Genomic DNA, 26,837 nt, shown 5'->3' with positions numbered 1-26,837 from the left:
GTTTATTGTCCCCGCCTATCTTTCCCACAAACTATAAGCTCTGTGAGGGGCTGACCCCACCTAGCATCCTTGAATGATGTATTGAATGCAGATTTTAGTCAATCTGTGTGTAAAACGTTAAGAATTTAACATTGGTTAAACAGTACCTTGAGTTGTAGTCTGTTGGTACCTATGTAGGAGCTCTTAGCTAAGGGAATGCCATGTGTAGATTTGATGTCTAAAAATAAGGCACTAGAAATACTGCCTAAGAACCACTACTCATAGACCAGATGTGGTGGCTCACACTGAAATCTCAGCACCTTTGAAGGAGAAGCAAGACAAATGCTACAGATAAGGCCAGCCTTGTCTTCATAGTGAGTTGCAGGCCAGCCTGGGCTACATAGTGAGTTCCAGATCAGCTACAACTACATAGTGAGAGTCTGTCTCTAAAACCCAAACATATTCTTTTTTAATATGCAAGTTACTCATAATAAGAGACTAAATATGCAATATATGAAAATTCAACACATATCATAGTTCATTAATAACAAAGAAAATATAGGTGGGGCTTTTAATATTTAGTAAGACTTTTACTATAAATATAAATATGAATATGCTTAGATACAAAACTATAGGACTACATTTAGAAAATTCAAAATATGTCTTTATTAGATGACCAAAACTTAATGAACCTGATTTGGATAATTCTCATATTGATAAATCTATAGAAAGAAATCTTTTCAGTAAGATAGATGTGCCAAAAGGATCCATGAACTGTATAGAAATGAAGAAGAAATCATCTACAGGGAAGTAAACAAGAAAGAAAGTACTGCAGGAGAGCTGAGAACACCATTTTCAATTGACTTTTTGCTCTCAAATATTTGCTCATCCTTAGGCTCACACCCTCCGCCACATAACTAAAGTCTTCTCAAAGATACATGTGTTTCCTGCCCTATGGAAACAGCTTAAAATGGCTTTAGTCAATGGCAAATAGTCAGATTTGCTGATTCTTTGTCAATATCTTAAGTGGCACTATAGTTTCTGTTTGCTTTCGTACTCTTCAGCCATTTGTCATGGGGACATGAGAGACACACAGAGCAGAACTGAGGCCAGCATGCAGTGAGAAATCAAGGCAGCCATATGTGTAATCAGAAATAAGGCCACCCCTCTGTGTCCAGCCTGTGGCAGTACCTCCCAGCTGATCACACACACGTGCAATAAAGAAGCACAGAATGAGACTAAGATTTTATGTTTCTTTGTTATGCATCATTATTGTGGCCATAGCTACCCAATACACTCACAGATTAAACTGAGCAATGGGGAAACTCTTCCCTTTTAGATATTTAAAAAAATAAAAACAAACAAACAAAACCCCAAATCACTTTCTTGAGATTGATTCTTTTTTCTTTTTCCACAAAAAAATCAGCAAATTCACACCTGATTAGTGGAGAACATGTCCTCTGCAATGAGTTTTTCCTACATTCTCCACTGGGTTCCTTCCATTTTTCTTCACAGTCAGTCTAACAGCTTTATTGACTTTAAAATGGAAAAAAAAATCCCTCTAATTTATGGAGATTCCAATAATCTCTGTGACCTCATCTGTAAAATATGGAATCAACTTAGATCATTAGTTTAGACTTCTGTTTTGGCGTCTGTTGTGAAACTGTCCTCTGGTCATGATGGGACTGTTTTCTCTAGAACTACCAGTAACTGTGAATATTCTTCTGATGCCCACTTAAAACTGGGCCCACTGGTTTTTAGTTATGGAGAGTGGAGGACTCAAGAGGCACCCCAAGGATTTATAATCACTGCGAGGGGAAAGGAGCTCATGAAGTGCCCCCTTTCCCAAGTATGGATGTAGTTAACAGCTGCTGGAGGGGACAGGTGATTTTCTTCAGTGGTGTAACTGCCTGTAAGTAGTCAGGCTTCTGTAAGTAATCCATTACCACGTTCCTGTAAGTAACCCCATTTGGCTCACTAATTCACAAAAATATACTTGAACAAGTCATTTCTTTGTTTCTGTCATCAGCACCTTTTCTGGACAAGAAGACCTTTCTTCATATCTCCTCAGAAAAAGTTCACATAACAGCACCCTTGGTTCAGAGGAGGCACTGAGAATCCTAGCATGTGGAGGGGGCAACGCAGGAAAGCTAACTGACTGGACTCTTCCCCCAGCAACCAGTAACATTTTCCTTTGATCTCTTTACAATGTAGAGACTTCTTGTGAAAAATCAGTTTCACTGTTAAAAACAATTAGGAACTGAACAAAATATTTTTAAGATCTTCTCAGACTAAAAGTACTACAATTGCCATTTTCATCCTGACCACATTTCAGAGACTATCATATAAGCCCTTGAAATAATGTCTTGACTTGACACTCTAAGTCATAAATTGTGTCACTTTGCTTTCTTAATAATGATTGGGGTAAGTCACGTTTGGTGAGGGCTCAAGCCTCTGCCTGTGCCCTCAGTGTCCTTTTCAGCCCCATGGTCCTTCCTGATCTTTAAAGCACACTCAGCTCTTTCCTGTGTCAGGTTCACATCTGCTCTTCTAGTCTTCAAAAGCCAACCTCTCATTTTTCTTCAATCTTAGTTTATAAAACAGCCTACCAAATAATTGTTCCCCAACCCTCCAAACTACCAGAGACCCGTATGACCTTGTCAGTCTTTATGAAAGCGCATTTTGTTTTCTTTTATTTGCAGTTCCAGAAGCATCCACTCAAAATTCATATTATTTGACACACTGATAAGTGTGAAGTGTGTGTGGGGTCCAAGTTGTCTCATTTATTTTTGTATTAATAGAATCAAAAGCAATACCTGGCATGCACCATATGCTCATTACACGGATGGATGAATAAATGAATGACCTCCTTAGACTTCATCAACATTTTCTTCACCATATTTCTTAATATTATGTAATATTTACAGACAGTATGCATGTGTGACTCCCTCAGCTATCTTTCTAATCTACACCGAACCTCCCTTATATGCTTACACATTCTCTCAATTTGTTTCTATGTATCATTTTTCGTTCTGTTACAAGCTTTTACTTGTCAGTGGTCATTATCTGAGCAGCTTCAGGAAATTAGGGTTTTCTTGAAACTTAGAAATAGAGGATTTTCTGGGAGTGGCATGATACTCCTGGCCACTGCAAAGATGGCTCCCTCTGGAAACAAAAATGGTGGCACTTTTGCTTAAGCAACAGACTTTGGTGGTTTTATCTGATATGAGTCAACATTTAAAAATCTAAATTTATTAATGAAAATATTTAAAATTTTGATTTGGAAAGTCAAGATCTATACATTAGATTATAGTCTTCAGAGATGACCACTCCAATATTCCTGTTTTTCTTTTCTATCTTCACATGAACTACACAGCATTTCTTGACCATACCATATATACTAGTTTTTATCTATTGATAATTGCATAATGTAATTTTATATGCACATAACTGCATAAAGTGGAATGAGTAAACATGAACATTTTGTCACTGAAATGTTTCAACACTCGTTAGAGAAAAGACATATAGCTTGTAGGCTCGGCATACATTCTTATGAGTAGGGACAGTCATAGCATTCCCCTTTTATACAAAATAATGCATTTGAATTGCTTTTTAATAAGTTCTTTAGAGAATTTTCAGGTCCTTACCATAGGGAGCAAAAGTACAATTGATGAATGAAGGTGTTAAGAAAAATAACAAAAAATTTCAAACCTGGTACTGAAATCTTCCCCACAGTGGGATGATTCATCTCCATAATGAGGCCATTGTGCAATACCTGAAAATAGAAAACCAGAAAAATAGCTCATAGAAACTCTCTTCAATCTCAAGGTATGTGGACAGTCAACATTACTTAGTCAACCACTTAGTCAACGTTGAAGAAGATATTACAAAACAGAGATTTTTTTAAACTTTCATTTGAAAATAAATAATGAAGTAAGTGTTTCTTGTTGTCATATACTCCAATTGAAGCCAAAAATGGCTAAGAGACTCAAACTGGAAAAACGCATTTGTATAAAATCTCCCCATATTTAAAAACATTAATTCATTTTAAATATAGTTAATCATTTCCCTACTTTCATCTAAGTCTTCTACTCCAATATCAAAGGTCACCTTATTTTTTGCATTAAATACTGGCAGAACCTGACCAAACACAATTGCAGCAGGGAAGAGGAGTAGGGAAGCTAGGATCTGGACCAGAGGAGCCAATGGAGGATATACATACACTCTTGTCAATCTATTCAATGAAATTTAAGAGATCATTCCAATGTGAAAGGTGAATCAGAGTGTCCAAGGGGCAAGTCCCAGCTGGAGATGAAGGATATAAGAATGAAAGACAAGCATATAAGCAGGGCCAATTGAGAGAGCCAAGGGGGAGGCCTAGGTTAGGGACTTGATCAGGGATGTTAACCCAGTGATATCTTCAATAGCTATAAGAGTTTACAAGTTTTTAAGAATAATACTCTAATGAGGGAACACAGAAAGAGCCAAAAAACCTCATGCTAGAGGGCTGAGTAGGTTCTTCTGTGCTATGACTGAGATCAGCTTTTCAGTGTTCCCTTAAGAACAAAAGTAATTATAGCTTAGGATAAGACCTAAGGTCTTATCATTATCATTATTATCACTATTCATTATCTCACCAGGCACATATACCTGCATGCTTTGTTATTTGACTAGGGAACCTGGAAATGGAGGCTAAAATGTTGTTGTTGTTGTTGTTGTTGTTGTTGTTCAAGAATCTAAAGTCTGTTAGATATACTCAAATTGCTTTCCTTATTAATAGAGGATGCCATGATGGCTTGGGGCCAGACTCTGTAACATGAAAATTGAATTACTATAGATGAAAATTTTTTGATACAGAAACAAAATCTTACAAAGTTTTATTTTAAACAACTCAAGGATACCTGAGTATACATACTATCTCAAGCAATCTAACATGGATTGTTAGATCTTCAGCAAGTCAAATGTAAACTGTTTCTTCTTTGCTGTCCAACAGAGGGTGGGCCTCTCTTTCCATCCTGTACATAACAGAAGCATTCCAGTGGCACAGTCCACTTAAGGACGTCAAGTTCATACCAGAACAACAATGATAATGGTTCTTCATCACTTCGAGGTTCAGACTGAGTGAACCACATTGTTACCCACAATGCATTTATAGGGTAAAGGTGCACGGAAGAGAGGAGCCAATAAAAACATATTCTTCCTTGAAAAAAAAAAACTCAGGAAAATGAGACAAGGGGTTACTATTTCTCATAAGCTTTTTGGTCATATGATGATAGACGTCATCAACAAGAAAACTTCATGGAGAACCTGTTAAGACTGGCTGTGCTTAAGTATTCTGGAATCCACTCAGGTCATGGGAGGGATGGCCACTGTTTAGGAAAGCAACTCTCTAGCAAGCAAGCATTCAACCCCCCACACTCAGGGCAGCAGCACGCCATATGGAGAGCCTTGACAGCGATGCCTTGCTTTTCTTTTGGCATCATCAGGTTTGTACACAAGCGCTGGCCAGAGAAAACCCTTGCCAGTGTTAGAGCTGTGCTATAATTTAATTCTGGTGTGGCTCATTCTCAGCATCCACCCAGCACAGCCTCCTTCTCTGTGGGGGTGGGGGCTAAATGCCAGCCGGAGGTGCTAAATCTCAGTTCTGCTGAGGACAGGCACAAAAATACCAAGCTAAATTTCACTTGAAACAATTATCCGCACACTGAATCATTCTTCTCTTCTCGTATCTCTGTTGCCCTCCTGACTACCTCTTTGTAATAGCACTGCAGTGCTACTCACAAAAGACAAAAGTGAGTGTTCTTAGCTAAATATAACTGAACTGATAGCGTTGAAATTAATTAACGCTGAATTTGAATCATGTAGCAAATGTTAAGTGTCAAACGTGAAAGGGTAGTTGGTAAAGGTCAAGGGACATATGTCAAAGTTTTGTGAAGCAAAAGCTAGTGGCGGTTGATTGAAATTTCTTGCAGAAGCAACATTAGGGGTCACACTTCCTTCACCTCTAAATCGATTGCTGTCTGCATGTGCTATCTCCTGCTTGAGACTTTTACCTGATCAATACTTAGCTTTAAGCAAAAACACAAATTTGTTTGATGTTTGGCACAGGGAGCTAACTGCCATTTCTCATTGTCATTTGCTATGATGTTTGTACAATGAAGCAAATGGGCTGGACTGAGCTCCCATCTGTAGATAGGGCTGACTCTATTCCCTTGCTTGGTAGACACTCCCCTTTTGTGTATGGTGTAGAGCTGAGAAGATTCCATAGGCTTTTCTCACGGCTCAGGTCTCATCACCCCAGAGGTAGTACTGTCCCTGGAAAACTGCCCAGTGACCTGGAATCTTGGGTCATTCTCCAGCCTTGTTTGTGGACCTTTGCCCAGTATCATTTTCAAATATTTCAGAAGCCAGAAGACTGTATCTTGACATAAATCTCACCTACTCACTTCTGTGTGTTGTCTCATCAAAGCTTCACTAAAAACTGAGGCATGCCCCCTGCCATCTCTTATCAAACATTTCTTTGCAAAGGGTTAGTAGGTGCCCCCCTTCCTTTTCTCATCTAGCCAAGACTTCAGTGTCTAGAATTTTAATACAAACATTTAAATAAAAAATGTTCTTTTTTATGGCTACTAAAAATGGACCGGAGAATCTTCAGGGACTTTAATAGAGATTTTTAAAACATATGTGTACATTGTGGCACAGGTGCACATGAGTGCTGGTGCCTATGAAGGCCAGAGGAAATAGGATCAGATTTCTTGGGGCTGGAGTAACAAGCAGGAATAAGCAGCCTGATGGGGGTGTTGGGAACCAGCTTGAGTCCTGTGAAAGAGCAGTGCACCTTTAACCTGTCTTCTTGCCAGCCCCAGTTCAGGGACTTTAAACTATAACTTTTCTTCACGTGGATTTCATGACTTTATGACCATTCAGATCCATCTTATTTCATATGAAATTATTTCAAAATAAAGACAAAACCTTCCCTGGAACTCTTATCTGAGTTTTGTCCATTGGCAGTGTGTTTGGATTTGACTGTTTTCTCCCATATTTTACTTACTTTATTCTTCCTAGACCTTTCATTGTTTGGTAGCTCCTCTAAATTTCATTTCTTCTTGATGTTTCAAAAGCCTATTCTAGCCAAGAATAGAATTTTAGATAGTGCACTAACCTCTTTAGCAAAGTATCAGGCCTACTTAAAATAAGGACTCTCTTTCTTTCTCAAGGGTTTTATAGAGTGACAGCCTAATGATAGTCAAATGATAATGTATTAATGATGAGGTGATAAATGTATACCTTAGAGTGATGTGAGAAATACATGTTTAAAGAAAAGTAAGTCTTTTTATACAGTCCTATGGAAGAAGAAGAAAAAGTCTGTAATGCAGCACTAGCCAAACAAACAAAAAGCATAACAATTAAAAATTGATACCCTTGTTATTATGGCCACAGGCCTGTACCCAAGTTGCTTGGGTTACTGAGGCAGGAGAATTCCAAATTCAAATCCTGTCTGTGCTATAGCCTGAGTTCAAGGTCAGCCTGGACAAGTTAGCAAGACCCTGTCTAAAAATTGAAAAGGGAGGGAAGGGGCTTGGGATCCAGTTAAGTGATAATGTGCTACATGCAAGACTCTAGGTTAAATCTCCATACCAACACACACACACACACACACACACACACACACACACACACACACACACACAAACACTGATATCCTCTATCCAGTGCAAAACTTTTATGGAAAGCAAGAAAACCAGGTTCAGGCTACATTTTCTTTACATGTATCAAAACTGAGGTAATACCAGCAATGATATTAGTGAGGATGCCCAGAAGAAGATGAAATCTATGCAATTTACTGTGAATTCTCATTTGACAAATTCACTTAATTCAACCAATTCCACACAACTCTTATATGTTAGGCACAAAGAAGGGGCGGGCAGTACAGATGAATGAATTTGCACCAAAATTGTCTATAATTATAAGAGAAGGGAGAGAGAACAAGAGACTTAAGCCAATCTAGAACATAACAGATGCTCCACAAGGAAGGAGCAATATTCAATGAGAAGCAAATATTTAACTCTTTTTTAGAACAAAGTGACTCAGGTCAAAGAAATCAGTGAAGGCCATTCATTCAACAAAGGTAATACTGAAATTAAATATTAAAGCTAATAACAACTAATAATAAGTGCAATATTATCACCTGTAGCAAAACTCATTAAAGCTCACTCATTACATTAAGAAGAAAACAGATATTTCATTAAATCTTCTGATAAGACCAGACCAGAAGTAGTATCTTCTGTCCAATGATAAGATAATGGAGGCTTAAAGAAGTTGAGTACTGGCCCAAGATTTTACAAGTGACAGGTGGCTGACCTTGGACTGTAGTTAAGTATGTCTAACCCTAGTCACATAGGAGGCTCCTGGTACTTGGACAGTTAGTCAAAGAAAAAAAAAATGGAGAAACATAATTTGATTTGTCATTAAAATAACTATCCAATGTGGTCAATTCTGTAAAATGAGTCAGTTGAGAGAAGCAATGAAGCTAAAGAGATTTCATGGCACCAGGAGGCACACATAATTAATAAATTAATGGCTCCCTTAGAGGAAGCCAAGAATACTCTGGCACAACATCTTGAAAGCTGTGCATAGGGAAGGAATTGCACCCAGACTAGCTCAGAATGTGAGGGGCACAGATCCAGCCAGTGATCTGGGGTGGAGTACGGCAGAACTCTGAGGCTCAGAATCCTCACTAGTATAAAAGAATAGTAATTTCTCTGTGGCATCTGTAGGGATCACATGAGCTATAGTCATGGCCCTGTTGCCAGGTAAGTTGATAGATAATGGCAACTATTTCTATGCATACAGGGTCCAACCTCTGGCTCCAATAAGAACACACTGTGTGGATTTGGGCACATACATTTGTCTGTGCAACACACATATTAAATGCATCATCAGGAATGGGTATTACTTGACAACGAGTACAAGTACTAATGTAGTTTTTTTGAGACAGAGTATCATTATGGAACCCACTGTGTAGACCAGGCTGGCCTCAAACTAACAAAGATCCACCTGTCTGCCTCCAAAGTGTGGGTTTAAAGACATGTGCCACTATACCAGAATAAAAATACTAATGTGCAGACATAAAGTGCTAAGGAAAATATAAAGTGCTAAGGCCATAGAAAAGCACCTTCCAGAAGCTTACAATCCTGCATGGAGAATTCCAGTTAAATATACCGACTGGTCTGCTCCTGGCATGTAAAAATATCTGTTTGGTCATCTGTTATATATCTGATAGATATTCAACAAATATTTTTTAAATTAAATTGGATTAACTGGATAAATATCAAGAGTTTTTTTGTTTTGTTTTGTTTTGTTTTATTATTTGGTGAGGCTGTTGTTTAACTATTTTCCCAAACTCTAACTTCTCTAGACATAAAGATCTTCTACAATATGTGGAATTTAGGGTCCCCATATTTCCAGGGTCGTTTTGCGATGACTTCTGGCTGACCTCAAGGGCTATAGTGCAGCATGGGAAGAGATTCCAAGGACCACGCTGAGAAGCCATTGAAGGGACATGGTCATAGCTGACTGGAAAATGTAAGAGTGACCTACGAATCAACAACAAGGGACACCCCATTTGTAATGTAAAATATGCCCACCAAACCCAAAGAACACAATCAGCAATCTCTTTTATTAGGTAAAATCAGAAAAACAATTAGAAAATATGCAATAGTATCTCAGTAAACAAAAGCAGTAAATTAATCTCATTTATTATTCAACTCAAACGCTTCTTATATGAAATGTTTATGACCAGAAGTTCTTCAAATTTAAGTATGTTTCTGATGCTGGAATAGTTGCATATACATAATAAGATATCTTAGAAAGGGTACCCACTCAAGTGGATCACATAACTCATGCTTCATATATACTTAGTATTCTAGTCTGAAGCTAATTTTATGGCATGTTTTCCTAGTGGGCCTATATTATGATCCAACCCATAATATCAGATGGAATTTTCCATTTGTGGTATCAAAGCACTCAGAAAATTTCATTTTTGGAGCATTTTGAATTTCAACATACAGTATCAACTTTAGCAATTTAATAATTCTTAGTGTAACAGGAGAATAATTTTGAAATAGCATTTGAGAAGTTCTATAAGCAAAGGCAAAACTTACGATAGATACAGTCAACAAATTAGTTCAACTGTTTATAAAAACTTCCCACAGAAAATACAGAAATAACGTGAATTCATGAAACAAGTAGCAAGGTAAGCCCTCATCTTTACCTAGATCACAGAGATCAGATTTACAAGCCGGTGTTTGGAGCTTTCTTACTCCTTTGACTCAACTTCTCTTTCTTTATTTCTTTTTTGTTCTTTCTTTTCTTTTTTCAGTTTCCCTACTACTTTTAAATTTTTATTAGTTCACTGAGTTTCACAAAGAAGGCTTTGATCACATTCAACCTCCCCTTTGGCTCAATTTCTATAACTAAACTTTATCTTCAAGTTAATGTACATAAGCCTCTAACCTTTCAATTCCAAAAACTCATAATTCTTAGGCTGGAGAGATGGCTCATCAGTTATGAGTTCATGCTTCTACAGTGGACACTGGTTCAATTCCCAGAATCCACATAGCAGCTCACAACTTTTTGCAATTCTAGTTCCAGAGACTCTGATGCCTGTGGACTTCACAAACACCAGATACAAATGTGGTGCACATTCATACATGTAGGTAGAACATTCACATATATAAATTTTTAAGGATCATACTTTAAGTCGTGCAAAGAGGCATTATAGTATATACACATAGTTCAAAAGCTACTGATAATGAGCACACATGCACTCAACACCAGCATAGAAATGTAGTATTTTCAACAGGCTTAATGGCCCAAGTATGCTCAAATCATGATCAAATCCCAAATAATCACTGGACTGAATTTTGTTACTCATTTTTCTTATTTTTATACTTATACCACATATGTGCATACTGACAACAATTAAGTATTTAATTAACTTACAGCATTTATCTCAGTAAAATCATGCATATGTATTCTCTAACTTGCTTTATCTCTGGACATTATTTCCATGATGCAACTACTTCAAAGCATAAGGCTATAGGCTAATCATGGTCATCAATGTAAAGTATGGTATTGTATGGTAAAGGATATAAATATACCATGCTTTTTTAGTTTTTATTGGTTTATATTATATATAATGAGTTTCATTCTTATACATAGTTATTATATTCAAAAATATATTTTGTCGGAGTCATTTTGTTACAATTGGTTTTCTTCCTCCCAATTCTGCTGATCTTTTTTCTTTTCCCAGCTAGGCCCTCTTCTCTTTTCATGCCTGTTTTATCATTTTTTTCTTTTTTGATATCCCAGTAAGTTTCTTCAGGGTTGCTTATAGACAGATCTGCCCAAGATTTGGCCTGTCAGCATCCAGTAATGAAGGAGTAGTGAAGCTCATGGGCCCCCAGCCAACTAAGGATGTATATGAAGTTAATTGTTGAAAAGAGATGCATTTTCTTCAGTGGTGTACTCACTGGCAAGATTTCCATGCTACTGTAAGTACACCATAATTTAGTAAGTTACTCTTTTTTGTGTGTGTTCTGCAATTATTTTACTGTGACTAAAAATGCAACGATTACCCTACTTTTTATGAAACTATTTCTCTAGGACATACACCTAAAGCTTGAATTGTTAACAGATAAGATTTATGTATATTCAACTTACTAGGTAATAACAGTTTTCTAAGTAGTTTGTAAATGGATTGTTTTCAGTTGTTTTACATTCCTTGGCAAAACCAGGTATTTGAGTGTTTAGATTTGACCAGTTTAACTTGTATTTCCTTGATTTCCTAAGACAATGACTTTACTTACTTTCTCAGTTTAATAATCATTTAAGTATTCTTTATAACTAAATAATAATCAAATTCATTTGTGCACTTTCTCAATACCTTAGTTGATTTTTAGTATTAAATTTTCAAAGTTCACATATTCTGGATATGAATCCTTTATTGTAACAAGAAAATATGGCTTTATTACTCATTTATTTTATGGTGGATGTGGGTAAACAAAATTCTTTATTCCAACAGTCTCAATTTACTGACCTTTGTTGAATGTTCTACAGTTTTTGTTATACGTTTTAAAATTCTTCCCTGTGCTTAAATGACAAAGATATTCTCCTAAATGTCCTTAGAAATTGATCAACTCAGTAACAGCTGACAGAAAAGTTAGTGATGAAAGGAAGTAGCTTCCACTTGATAAACAGTATATTCACTTGAGGATCACAGTGGTTTGTCCTATGATTCCAGCATGAAAAGCCTGAGGCAGAGACAGAGAAAGTCCTGCCTTTTACGAATAATAAGACCCTCAACAAACAAGCAAACACAAACCAAATTACAGAAAAGGAAAAAGACTAAAAAATAAACAAATGAAAGAAAGATAGAAAAGATCATGAACAAAAGGACTAAAGCTAATTATCATTACACAGATATTAAATACTGAGATTTAACCACAGCAAAACACAGTCTGTAGGCTGGAATCTAAAAAGTTCTGATGGAATAAATTAAAGAAGATTTCAACACATAGAGAAAAACACCATGCTAATGGCAAGGATACTCAACATAGCATAGATATCAAGTATCACAAAATGCAGAGGTTTGGTGTGGTTTTGTGAAGACTCACATTTTTGTAGTTAAAATTTGTTCTTGTTTAAAAATTTACATGAAAAATTCTAGACTCAAACCAGGTTTAAAAGTTTTGAAAATAATAATAAAATGAGACTGAACCTATCTGATATTAAGATATCCTATGTATTATACATAAATGTTCTACACTGGGGAGCTAAGAGAAAATGGTATTAGCAAAAGATCAAACAGGGAAATGAATGGAACAGAGTAGGCATATCGAAATAACTTTTGCCAAAGGAACAAACAAACCATAGAAAAGACAGCTTTTTCAATAGTGGAACTGAACTATTAGCAAAATAAACAAACAAGCAAAACAAAAACAACAAGTAAATAAAACAGAAACAAAATATCTCAACCTAAAATTTTTTCTCCCTTAAAAATGCACTTATATCACATTCACCCTAACTCTTTCTAGATCAACTCCCACATCCTACCCCTACAAATTTGTGTCTCATTATCATTATTTTATAAATCATCAACTCCTATTAGTTCTGTCCATATATTCCAGGGTGTGAAGCCATCTACCAGATTATGATCAACCTACCAGGAGTCACACCCTTAAAGAAAATTGGCCATGTCTTTTCGAGAAGACATCAATTTCCCATAGCACCTCAATTTAGAAGTAGGGCTCATAAATCCCTTTCCATACTGGAAAATTGGATGGCTTGACATTGTGCAAGTCTTGTGTAGATCTTGTGTGACATTATTTCTGGAAGACATAAACAAATGTCTACTGACCCCAAAAGGGAACCAACAAAAAAGAAATATACAGATACCACCAAAATCTAACTTGATGAACCAATGAGTTTCATTGGGGTTATTTATAAGAGTGTGGATGAGAGGTTATGAATTGGAACAGAAATGACTCAAAAACAGCTGCATCACCAAAGCCCACCCCAGTATGGACAACAGTTCACAAAAACTGGAAAGCAGGAACACACCACACAACCAGTAGACAGCTCAACGCTTTAGAAAATGTCCTTCACACATAGCTCAAATGGTTTCTGTTTCTTTCATGCAGTCCAGCTGGTCTCTGCTTCTTCCAGGCAGTCAAATGCTCTGAAATCATCTCCCAGCAGCTGTTACTGTTTCTATATGTTTGGGAAAGAAGGAGTCTAGTGAATCTTGTCAGTTTCAGGGACTTCCTGAAGCCATTGAGTTGTTTACTTCCCCAGTTTAAGGAGCTTCCATGCAGGATGGAATGTTTCACCTATCCTCAAAACATTCTTTTGTTTCACCTCCCTATAAATGTTGTTTTAGCAAGCATCTGACTAAGAACATTCTGTTGTTTTCTCTGCCTTTAACACTCTGACTGAGAACATTTTGTTGATTTACCTCTCTTGTACTATCCCATGTCTTAACAAGCTTTCTTCCAAGGTGTAAGGTCTTAATCTTGGAGGAAACTGTTATACAACAGGAAGCAACCATGGATGCTGCGAATTCATGAGTGCAACAGCCCCGTCATGTCCAGAAGATACTGTTTCTTTCAAGTACTCCTGGATCTCTGGCTGTTACAATCTTGCTACCCTCTGTTAGGGAATATTTCTTTACACTGTGTGAAAATGTACTGTAATGGGTGTAATAAAAATCTGAATGGCCAACAGCTAGACAGGAGATATAGGCAGGACTTCTGGGCACAGAGAGAGGAAGTAGGAGGAGATAATCAAGGCTCACAGGGAGCCACCAAGGAGACATGAAGGGAGTCAGACATACAGAATAAAAGAAAGGTAAAAAGCCATGAGACAAAAATGTAGATTAATATAAATGAGTTAATTTAAGTTATAAGATCTAGTGGAACAAGTCTAAGCTAAGGCCGAGCTTTCATAATTAATAAGAAGTCTCTGTGTCATTATTTGGGAACTGGGTGTACAGAGAAAAACTTGTTACAACCCTCTGTTCTGTGATGGTCCCTGAGTCTTAGGGAGAGATGTTATAGAGTCATGCCATTTATGGCTAAGCACTCCACTGACACTTAACTTTCTGATCTTTCACCAGGTGTGTGTTTCTATGCTAACCATCGTCCATTGCACAAAGATCTTTTTCTGATAAGGTCTGAGAGCTGTACTAATCTTTAAATATAGAGATATAAATTTAGAGGGCAGTTTAATACTATGTCAGTTTTGCAGACTAACAGTTGTACATTCCCTCTCTGGGACCTCTGAGCTCCTCAACTATGGGTTCACGTCCAGATGTACAGTACAGGCATATGTTTTCTTCTGTGGAGTGGGCCATAAATCCAATCAGAAGGCAGACGGTTACCCCCATAACATTCCTGCCTCTATTGCACCCATGGGACATTTCACCATACAAGTCGTTATTAGAGTTACAGGGTTTAAAGTTGGGTAATACTATTGCTGACTTGCCCAAAGACCCCATCCCCAAACAGCCTTCATAGCACCTTTAAGTACTACAAAAGCTATACACCAGGGAAAAAGCTCCTTGGTCAGTGCCAGCTTGATTTCTCCATGTCATGTGACCAATGTGTGTGGTATCTTCAGCTATAGGATCTTATCTTCAATTCTGGTGGGAAGCCTAGACTCCAGGAAACTAATGGCCAACAATTCAAGGGGAAGTATCCAACACCTGGCATAAACCATTATTTGGTAACATATGGCTTCTGGCAAGCATATAATTTCCTGTGTAGGAACCTACATCCTCTATCTCAATGGATCATGGACTTAAAATTAATAATAAAAATACTATAAATTCTTATTATTTTTATTTGATATTATAATATAATTACATTATTATCTTTTCCATTTCTTGCCCCCAAATTCTTCCAAATACCCCTCCTTGCTCTTTCAAATTAATTGCCTCATTTTTTATTAATTGTTCTTACATGTGTGTGTGTGTGTGTGTGTGTGTGTGTTTGTATCAACAGGGACCATTAAAGAAAACTACAGTCAATCAAAATACAGAGTTGTGGAGTTCAGTTTCAACAGATACATCTACAATATAACTCCTACACCTAAGAAGGTTGAACAGAGACCTTAATGTGAAATTGTCTCCTAGAATATCAGAAGCTACACCATAAAATCTTACCAGCATGATTGCCTGAACAAGATTAGCAACAGTGAACATGCTAACATGGAAGAGAGAAAATCCACAAGGCCTAAACCTTATAAAATTGTAGGGAAAGAAACAGATAAAGTCTTTGAGATTACTCTGCTAGAGAACATGTACAGAGATGAAAGAAAAGTTCTAGTGTCAGGAAATATTTAAAAATAACATTTCTGACAAAAGACTAATAAGTAACATGGTGTGTGTGTGTGTGTGTGTGTGTGTGTGTGTGTAAATATATGTAAAGAACTCATCACAGTAAAAAAAATAATCACAGTCTAACTAGAGAATATTCCTAAATGATAAATAAGCATTTTACCAGAAGTTACAAGAGATGTGAAAGGAAGTACATGAGGAAATATAACCAATGTCATTAACTATTAGGAAGCAAGGATTAAACCAAGAATGTGATATCTCTACAATGACAAACCCCAAAAGAGAGCTAAAATTGTAAATAATGGCATTCATTTCTGGACAGGAGAAATTGAACTACTCAGACATCCCTGGTGAAAATGTAAGTTGGCATGGCTGATCTCAAAAACAGGTTGTTTCTAAAATTAGATACATAGATAGAAGGAAGGATAGATAAATAGATAGATAGATAGATAGATAGATAGATGATAGATAGATGATTAGATAGACAGACAGATAGATACATAGATGATAAGACAGACAGAAAGACAGACAGATAGACATTATATTCTTGAACATTTATGAAATTTATATTCATACAAAAACCTACACATGAATATTCATAGGAGTTTCATTTGTGATAGTCTAAAATTAGAAATAGACATTTTCAGTGAATCATTAAGCAAAATGTGGTACATCTATAATATGGCATATTCCTTAGCAATAAATATGAACAAACAACAAATTGACACAAAAACCTGCATGACTCCTGAAGGAGTCATATTAAGTAAAAAGAGTCAGTTTGAGATGGTTTTATAGTGAGGGTCCATTTTTTTGTTATCGTTGTTTAAGATCTGCCTGCCTGATTAAATCACTGTGGCTTTGCAGTGAGTCCCAGGACTATATTTGGCAGGATCTATGACTCACCCCTGACATATCCTTTGTCCTTAGGGTTTCTTGACCCTTAACTCTTCTCTATAAATCTCAAAGTTAGACTACTCAAGTCCAGGAAATCCCTATCTGGCAGAAAGAGTATTCTTACCATATTATCTTACACCCATTAAATAGTTACTTTAGCAATATCCATTTATTCAATTTTTAGACAAAATTAATTTTTAAATGCTGTTTTTTAAAAATATGGTGAACATTCCTAACAATCATATGTTAATAGATTCTTTTGAGTTTTCTATAAAATCAGTAAATCCTTAAAAAATAAGTTTTGTATTTTCTTCTAATTATGATATTCTTATTTGGTACCTAATGCTTATTGCCAGATATGGCAACTAACATATCAATGAGTGGAGCATTAGTAGAAAACATTTTTTTTCTTCCCTACTTTTAAAGATGTATATCACATTCACAAAGAGTATATTTGTGCCAAATGAGTATACGCGCATTTTGTCAAGTCCGGAATCTTTTTCTACTTTCAAAAGAAGCTACATTGAATAGGTTCATTTTAGTGAGTACTTTTTATAAACCTAATGAGACAATCAGAGAACTCTCTATTAACGTGTTAACATGAGGAAAGACTCCTCTAATATTTATCCAAATATGTTTCAAGAACCAAGTAATTTTTGAGTACTGTTTGATCATGTTTTCTTTTTCTTTTTTTCCTATTCTCAGGAATGATATCAAAATGTAGTTTTGTTTTCTTAATCAAGAGAAACTTTATTCACAAAGTGTGTGTGGAGGGGCTTTTCTTTTCCTGCATTCTGAAAGCACTGGTTAAGGACTTCAACAGCTAATGGGAACTGCTCTCAAACAATCTTGTGCTTAATAGTGAGAAGATTTTTAACTATTAATTATTCTTTTTTTTTCTATAGGTGGCAAACAGATGAGTACTGTTAATCCAATCTTCTAGTTTGGATTTGTGTGTTTTAATTAGAAGATTGAGAGCATTAACATTTAGAGTTATTGTTGGAAGGTAGATATTAGTTTCTGTGATTTTTATTTTTTGGCTTTAGTGATGTCTGGTGCCTTCCTAATTGTTACTTGCTTTTACTATCTGGATGTGTTTTAGTCTCTCCTGTGGCTGTGTAATTGGGTCTATCTGTCTCCATACTGCCTAGGTTTCCTCCAGGAATCACCTGTGCTAGTAACTTGGTGTTTATAAATTCCTCCAGCTTGTGCAATGCTTGAGATGACACCATACCTGATTTCAAGTAATATTACAGAGCCATTGTAATGAAAATAGCATGATGCTGGCACAAAAATAGACTCAAAGATCAATGGAACAGACTAGAAGACCTAAATAAAACCCACACAACTGTATCTATCTGATTTGGGCAATGATGCCAAAAGCATACATTAGAGAAAAGCATCTTTGCCAATAGTGCTGGGAAAACTGGATATCTGCTTTTGAACAAACAAAATTAGATCTAGCTCTCAATCTGTACAAAAATCAACTCAAAATGGATAAAAAATTTTAATGTTAGAATTAGGAAACTGCAAAGGGAAAACCTTCAGGATATAGGCAAAGATTTTCTCAGGATACCAACAGCTTTAGGAAATAACATCCTGAACTGACAAATGGGATTACATGCAATTGAAAAGTGTATGCACAGCAAAGACAAGAATAAATTGAGTGACAAGGCAGACTACAGAATGAAAGAAAACTTTGCTAATTATATGCTGTGGAATAATGCTTTTGTACACTGGTTTAATAAAATGCTGATTAGCCAGTAGCCAGGCAAGAAGTATAGGTGGGATAAGCAGACAAGGAGAATTCTGGGAAGAGGAAGGCTGGGTGAGGAGACCCCAGCCTGCCATCCAGGAAGCATACAGGTAAAGCCATGGAACATGTGGCAACATATAGATTAACAGAAATAGGCTGAGTTTAAGTGTGAGAGCTAGTAAGAGTAAGCCTGAGCTAATGGCTGAGCAGTTTTAATTAATATAAGCCTCTGTGTGTTTACTTGGGTCTGAGTGGCTGCAGACCAGGCAGGACACAGAAAAATTTCAGCTACAATTATACATTTGATAGAGAACAATTATCAATACTACATAATGAACGAAAAAGATTCTAAATACTCAAAAACCAAACAACCCAATTAATATTAATAAATGGGCTAATGGAATGAATAGATAGTTCTAAAATGGTCTAGTACAAATTGCCAAAAAACATGTGGGCTGGGGGGAAGGTGGGGGGAGTGGGGGGGGAGGACAAGGGAATCCTCTGTGGCTGATATGTAAAATTAAATTAAATTATAAAATAAAAAAATACCAAAAAAATGCACCAACAGGACAAAAAAATACAATAAAGTGCTAAACATCCAAATGCAAATCAAAGATATGGTAAGATTTTATCCATCTCACCTCTGTTAAAATGGTTACCATAAAACAAATAACAACAGATGTTGATGAGGGTATGAGGAAAGGGGATGCTTATCTATTACTGCTGGGAATGTAAATTAGTCCTCCCGTACCAGAAACCAGTATTACCACATCACCTAGTCCCACTTCTAGATATATACCAAAGGGCCATAAGTAGATATGTCAAAGAGATACCTGTACCTCCATGTCTACTGCAACACAACACTATTTACAACAGCCAATTCATAGAATGAGCCAAGTGTTTGTCAGCACATGAACAGATAAATAAAATATGGCGTATATACACAACTGAGTTTTATTTAGCCACAGTAGCATGACAATTGTGTTTTTTGCTGGAAAATTAATACAATGGAGATCAACATCTTAAGTCAGATTCAGAAAGACAAATGTCATATTTTCTCTCATTTGTAGATCCTAGAATTTTTATAGATAAACAAAACCATATATATATATTATATATATATATATACATATATATATATAATATATATATATATAAATGACATTAAAGTAGAAGAAAAAATGGAGAAAGTTATGAGACTAGGGACAAAAAAAAATCACAAAGAAGAAAGGGCACATTATGAAGAGAGTAATTTGCCAGCACACATCTCTACCAGGTCCTCTGTGTATATAGTTTGGCTTCCAGTTTGGTGTTTTTATGAGATTCTTGAGTGCAAATGAGTAGATCTCTGATTCTTGTGCCTTCTCTTGAGTTCTTTTCCTTCTGTTGGTTTGTCTTGTCCACCTTTGATGTGATAGTTCCTGTTTTATGTTGTTATATTTTTTAAAAAATGAATGAATGAAAGAAAACCCATCCACTAGGATAAAGGTTAACAAGTGAACTGTCATTTATACCTGCTGAGAGAGGAACGAACAGTTTTCTCCAATAGAGTGACACTGGGAATATGAACCACTCCAGGACAGGCCTCATTCTCAGGACTTGTTGACCAACATATAATGGACTCCACAGTTCTGTGTGTGTGTGTGTGTGTGTGTGTGTGTGTGTGTGTGTGTGTGTGCGCGCGCTTTGGATTATAGTTTAATGGGGTCTTTTTGGGGGAGGGTGTTATTTTGGCTTTGGTTTTGAGGTTTTTGTTGTTGTTTTGGGTTTTTGTTTTTTAGAAAGAACTTAAAGTTGGGTGGGTAGGGAGGGAGAGAGGATCTGGACAGATTTGGAGGAGGGGAAGAATATAATCAAAATATATTTAAATTTAAAAATTATTTTAAATAATAAAAATATAATAAAAAGGGAGAATATGTCAAAATACAGACTTAAAAGTAACTGACTTTATGAAACATAATACTTTATATGACAAATATATACCAATAAAATAATTAAAGCAATAGTTTTAGTACTCACTGTTTGGCATGCTGTTGTTTCACTGTGAGTGGGAAGTTGTGGAGAAAATGCTTTATTGGATTGGTTTTTAAATAACTGAGTAACTGAAGCAAGGCTTAACCACAGCTCATAGTAAACCCCATTTTGTTTCTAAAAAAGGGTCTTTCAGTGGACTGGGCTATTCTGATGGCCTGAGTTAGTTCCCTGTGTCCGAAATGGCAGAAGGGAAACCAGCAAAGTATGTGAGCTGACCTGTGACCTCCACACATGCAGCACATGCCCTACTCCCCATGCATACAACAGTTTTAAAAAATGTGATTTAATTAAGTTTCAAAACCCCAATGTTATAGTATGTTTACCATCCCATGAAGTTGTCAAATACATTGTCTTAAAATTATTGCTCATTGCTCATCAATTTCCAAGTTCTAATTAATTAAAAATTTATTGTTAAAATGTAACTTGTATAATAATGTACTTTGGGCAGCTCTGGGAACTATTTTAAAGTCTTTGTGTGTGAATTGACTGAAGCCACACTACCTTAATGTGGTTTGTATTTTCTTATGTATTGTGTGTGTGTGTGTGTGTGTGTGTGTGTGTGTGTGTGTGTCCATGCAGTATTCTAAATTTTAATCTCTAGGCATGTAACCTTAAATAAAAATTTCAGGTATTTATTTGATAATATCTGTATCCTTCAAATGGACTATTATAGAATTTACATGAATTGGCATTTGATCAGTTTTAACTCATTTTAATATTTCATTTTTTTCCTACCATAAAAAAATTGACAAGTTTGACATTGATTTCCTACCTTTTCTATTTTGGAAGATATAGACTTTTACCTTTTATTAATCTTTTACTTGAGAAATTCTAATCTGACTTAGTGTGTCTTCCTGTTGCTGGACAACACACCTCAGCAAAAGCACCTTTAGGGAAAATGAGTTTACTAGGCTTAGAACCCCAGGTTATAGTCTATCATTGAGAGGACATCAAGGCAGCATGCACTGGAAGCAGTAAGTCACACTGTACTCACAGTCAAGAGCAGAAAGTTACCAATGAATTCATGCATTGTAGCACTCAGCTCCCTTTTTCCATTCTTCTGTAATCCAGGATTCTTTCCTCAGGGAGTGGTGACATTCTCAATGCTGAAGTCTTCCCACCTCAATTAGCATAATCAAGATAGCCCCCAAAAGCTGCAATACCCATAGACCAGTTGAATCTAGACAACACTGTAGCATGAATCTTAAAAGTTCTTATTAATAAAATCAAACCTGAGGCCAGTTATTGGGGTCAATGCTGGTAGATCAGAGACAGAACAAACCACAGCTATCTCACCTTGCCAATTCCTCAGCTGGTCCTGTTTCCTCAGACTGGAAGCCTCTAAGTCCTTATTCAGAATGAATCTCAGCTGAACTGTGTTGCTCCAAAGCCTGAAAGCTTAACCAGCCAAATGCTTCTAGTTTCTGGTCCTCACGCCTTATTTACCTTTCTGCTTTCTACCACCACTCCCTGAGATTAAAGGCTCGCTTTCTCGGATTAAAGGCGTGTGTCACCATGCCTAGCTGTTTCCAATGTGGCCTTGAACTCAGAGATCCCAGATGAATTTCTGCCTCTGGAATGCTAGGATTAAAGGCGTGAGTGCCAACTTTTCTAGCCTAAGTATCTAGTGGCTTTTCTGTTCTCTGACCCCAGGTAAGTTTATTAGGGTACACAATATTTTGGGGAACACAATACCACCACACAACACCTTATTAGAACTCCTTCCCAGGGAACAGTATATTGTGTCAAATTGAAAATTAATATTAGCCATCACACATATTTATCAAGATAGAAACTGACCAGTACCTATCTTGTCATTCCCCACTAATTTATATGCCAGATGATTCCAGAAAATTTTGATTCCTAGTATTCTTAGTGTCTTGGGAATTTTTTCACAATATCCTTAGGCAAAAAGGAAAATGTTTAATTTCATTTTTAAGTAATTTTGTTTTATTTATTAAGTAATAAAGTGAAAACAACTTAATATGCATTTATATCCTAATGACTTTGTAATTGTTTGAAAAAAGTAATAGACATAAATTAAAAGAAAAATGGTATTTTACTTTTTCATAAATAACCACAATGGCTTTCTAATATCATAGTCACTTTGGGTACAGTATAACCTCTTGAATCTTAGAACAAAAACAGCCACCCTCATCATTATTTCTTGTTTTATACTGATTTAATTGGTTTCATCTTGCCATTTGCTTTTTTTACATAACAATATTCATCCAAAAATTCACTTTGATAGGCATTAAAGGGTATGCATGGGTCAGGGTAGCTTGCTGGTAAAAACAGTTGACTCTTATGCAATAAGCCCTGGGTTTGATTTCAGTCTCTCTCTCTCTCTCTCTCTCTCTCTCTCTCTCTCTCTCTCTTTCTCTCTAACACACACACACACACACACACACACACACACACACACACACACACACGCAGAAAGAGAGAGGGAAGAGAGGGAGAGAGAAAGATAGAGGGAGAGAGAGAGAGGGGAGATTATATCATTGAAAGTTAACAAGTGTGATTCAATGTGAAATGTGAACTTGCCTTGAATTGGTATTCTGTGCTGTAGCCAACAGACGATTATGGTTTCTGAGAAGATGGAGGCACCTGTGGTAGCCTCATCCTTGTGGGCCTTTGGGACCTCAGTTATACATTGCTGTGTTCACTGATCTGTTTCTTTTTAATAAAAAAATTATACCTTATCACTTATTTTCAGAATTGATGACCTTTAGCTTGCTACAAGTTTACACAGTTTTGGCTCAATTTCAATATTGTTTTATATTTTAGGTATTCTGTGGTTGTTTTCCTTTTTCATGAAGAATATTCTCTAGAGTTTCCTTAGTAATTTGTTCATAATAAAATTGCTTATGTTCCTCAAAGTCCTTGGTTTTTCTGGAACAGAGCTGTGCTGGCTACACCTTTCTGAGCTGACAGGGACTTTCTGTTGCTACATGGATGTTATTTCACAGTCTTTTGAGTTCTTGTGTTGTTTCCAGGGACTCAGGTTCCACTAGTTATCACTGCCTTTTGGCTTGTCTTCATTCATTTCTCTGTTGATTCAAAAGTCTCTACGGTTTAGGTTTACCACAGTTTAACTACCATCAGCCTATAGATATATTAACTATCTTTTTCTTTAATTTATTTAAATTTTACTTAATATATTTAGTCTCACTGACTTCCTAAATATGAATGTTTGTTTTTAAAAGCTCTGGAATTCCTAACCATGTTCAAATGTCTCCATTAATTTCTCTAGATTCTCCAGCAACTTCACATTAGACATGTCAGACATGCATTGATTGTACTACTCTATATGCCTCTGCATCTCTGTCTCTGAATTCTAATGAATTCATGGAGGTCCATGCCCCAGCTATGGATCTTTTCTCCCTGTGTCTAATCTATTTAAATTTGTATAGGCATGGAGTTGTGATTTTCCCTGGGGTAATCTACACTTTTTTTCTCCCAGTTGTAGTGGGTAGCCATTCCAGCTTTGATCTGGAAGTTCCAACCCCCATTGAGACTTCAGCAACTGTAACGCCTACTAGGCGGGGCCAAGGGAGGCGCCAGTACTTTGGGTACCATCAAAATAGAATCACAACATATTTTAATTTCTATTTGGGTATTTTTGAGTCCCAAATTGACTTAATTCCTATATACAGAACAGTTGGTTTAGAGCAAGGTCATCTCATGGAAGATTTTGTTTATATCTTTCCTACAAGAGAAAAAGACCAGACCAGACCCCCTACTGTTTCCTATGTTAGTTTTTAATACAGGTTTTAAAATTTGCTTTCTTTCTGACTTTTGCTTACAGATGGTGACTTGGATATGTGCAAACTTCAACTTGAATTATCTACTTGGCCTCTCATCTAATATGGGCTTCCAGATTTTTGTTCTGTCTCCACGACTGAGTATTGATCAAGTGACTGACTGTTCTGCTGGGGCTAGAGCCCAAGATCTCCTATAGGCGCACACTCTAACCACTGAGCAGCATCAACAGACATCCTGTCTCTGTATCTTTCATCCCCTGAAGTTCAAGCTCTAAGGCAGTAGCTAGAGCCAATGCTAGTGTCAATACACGCTGTTTTCTAAGTCTTCCTGGACCAGCAGATTCTCTAACACAATCCTCAATACAGTCAGACCCAGAGGATTTCCAGATTCTTCTCTCTAAGCTACATTTCTGAGGCCTAATTTGATGCTTCAATTTTTCCCAAGATTAATTAACCCAGGAAATAAGAAGAATAACAACTATTGAATAAAATAGAAAACACAATAGAACCCAGTGAATATAAAGGTGATTTATGAACTTTAAAGTCAGGATATTAAAAGTCCAGACTTGTAACCTTAATTCAATTCTCCTTAGCAGTGGGACCTTCAATTAAATTATCCCAGAACCAGTTGCTACAAACTATGGTGAAAGTGGAGAAACTCTTCTTCCCCACAGCACGGGGAACTACAGAGCCCTGTAAAGGGAAACTTGCCAAGGGGTGGCCCATGGGGTGACTGCCTGTGCTGTCTTCACTTTGAACGAACCATAGGACTCCATTCTTAAGCATTCTCCAGTTGCCCTGTGGGAAAATCGAGTTTTATTCATTCTAAGAACAGGTCAGGAGGTTGTAAATGTATCATCTTTCTCACTGGACTTAGTCCTCTTCCCACAGAGAGATTCCAGCCAAGAATTTGGGAACGTAGACTGAGAGGTAGAAATCATCTACTTTTTAAAACAAAGAGTGTTTTTCAGAAACCATTGAAGTCAGTTTTTTTTTTTTAACAATATCCATCGATTGATGAATAACCCACCACTCTAATGTGAACAGCTGCCAACTATCCCATCTCCCAAGGAGTCTAAGAACAACAACAACAACAACAACAAAAGAATATGAGGAGACAGGTCAGTAAGGAGGACCAAAACACGGCAGGACAAAACAATTCTTTATGTATGCACTGTAAGTGAGCAGAGACAACTGACATGTCAAGGGTCAGCACTCTTGCTAGGATGTGTGAGAGAAATAACAGAGAGTCTGAGATGATGGCATAAGGCATACGCTGGTCATGAAGGGACACTTGTAAACTCTGCTCATATGTTCTGTACTAAGACTTGTCTCTCTTGTTCTCAGATGATGACATATATGGAAGTAAAGTGACTTGTGCAATAGCAACAAAAGAATCAAATGACAGAGCCTACAGCCTTTCTACCACATTGTGCTGTCTCAAAAGTCTTACTTTCCACTACCATACAGTTCTAGTGCTCCTGACCTGGGTGCAATGCAGACATAAGGAGCAAGAGTCTATGGGGATTTTGAATATTTCAACTGATTGTTATTATCAACTTGTCATTTATTTTGTTGGCACAAATACAGCCTTAGAAGGTCAGACATGGGAAGATGTAAGTAGTTTTATGGACACTGTGCTGTCTGTCCTCCTGATGACACGGTGCTGAAAACTATGGAAATGAAATCTCCTTTGGGATCTAACTGCAGCATAGCATCTCCTTATTTGGTACAGGAAGGCTTTCTTTAGTGAGTCCATGGGAATATGGATAGCAGGATACAAGGAAGCATTCACATCTGCTTCCATAACAATTTCTTTTTAGTAAAGTCATGCATGCCAAATATGTTTAAGACTCATTGTGGATAATTCTTCATACAGGGGAATACAAGTTTAACTAGGGAAAAAAACACCACTAGGAAATCACAGAGGAAGTGTTAGCAGAGCACACAAGCTACTAGACCAGCCTGAAGTCACAACCGTGCCTGATAATTGTGAGGCTTCTATAGTCTTCTACCAGGAGTAAGCAATGGCATTTATTTACATAAGCTCTTTTAGAGAACTATGGGTGTCAAAAGGCAAGCAGGAGGCAGTCTAACAGCTGCAGAAAGATCATGGACACTGCATAAGGTATTCTCTGTACATCTAACTCATTATTCAAAAATATTACTTAGGTTCAAAGGAAGATAGCAATTGTATGATTAACTAACATGTTTCTAAGACTTAAAAGCATTGAGGCAGTTGTTCTAAAATTCAATAAATCTGTGCTTTCATCTTACATGTTGGTTTGGTTTTCCTGGGCATTTATGCTAGTGGAGAAATGCTTTGTTCTCTGCAGGCAAATTCATGTTTGCTCTAGGGAAAGAGATAAGGAAAACTATTTTAGGAAGGAGCCACATGACTCAGTGTGGGAGAGATAATATTGATAAGCATGAGCCAGGTCACTGATAACTCTATGGCCAAGTGATCCTTTGGATACAACCACAGATTTTAATCAGCAAGAAAAGTCTG

The 26,837-nt window shown here is 36.7% G+C and overlaps 1 protein-coding gene and 1 long non-coding RNA gene across 3 annotated transcripts in view; one reads left to right on the top strand and one right to left on the bottom strand.

Annotated features, from left to right (window-relative positions):
* Positions 1-26,837, bottom strand: part of Sugct (succinyl-CoA:glutarate-CoA transferase) — a 721,641-nt gene that overhangs the window by 100,924 nt on the left and 593,880 nt on the right. For both annotated transcript variants that reach the window (XM_059263379.1, XM_059263377.1), the window contains one exon: positions 3,691-3,754. In XM_059263379.1, coding sequence (XP_059119362.1) covers positions 3,691-3,754 — 64 coding nt within the window. The remainder of the gene's footprint in view (positions 1-3,690; positions 3,755-26,837) is intronic.
* LOC131911393 (uncharacterized) lies at positions 1,643-26,558 on the top strand. Its single transcript, XR_009379357.1, has 3 exons — positions 1,643-1,891; positions 2,009-2,160; positions 24,373-26,558. It is a non-coding gene; the product is annotated as an uncharacterized LOC131911393 (long non-coding RNA).

This window comes from Peromyscus eremicus, chromosome 5 (genome assembly GCF_949786415.1).
Source record: "Peromyscus eremicus chromosome 5, PerEre_H2_v1, whole genome shotgun sequence".
NCBI lineage: Eukaryota > Metazoa > Chordata > Mammalia > Rodentia > Cricetidae > Peromyscus > Peromyscus eremicus.
The sequence above is the reverse complement of the archived record's forward strand: the minus strand, read 5'-3'. Positions and strand labels throughout refer to the sequence as shown.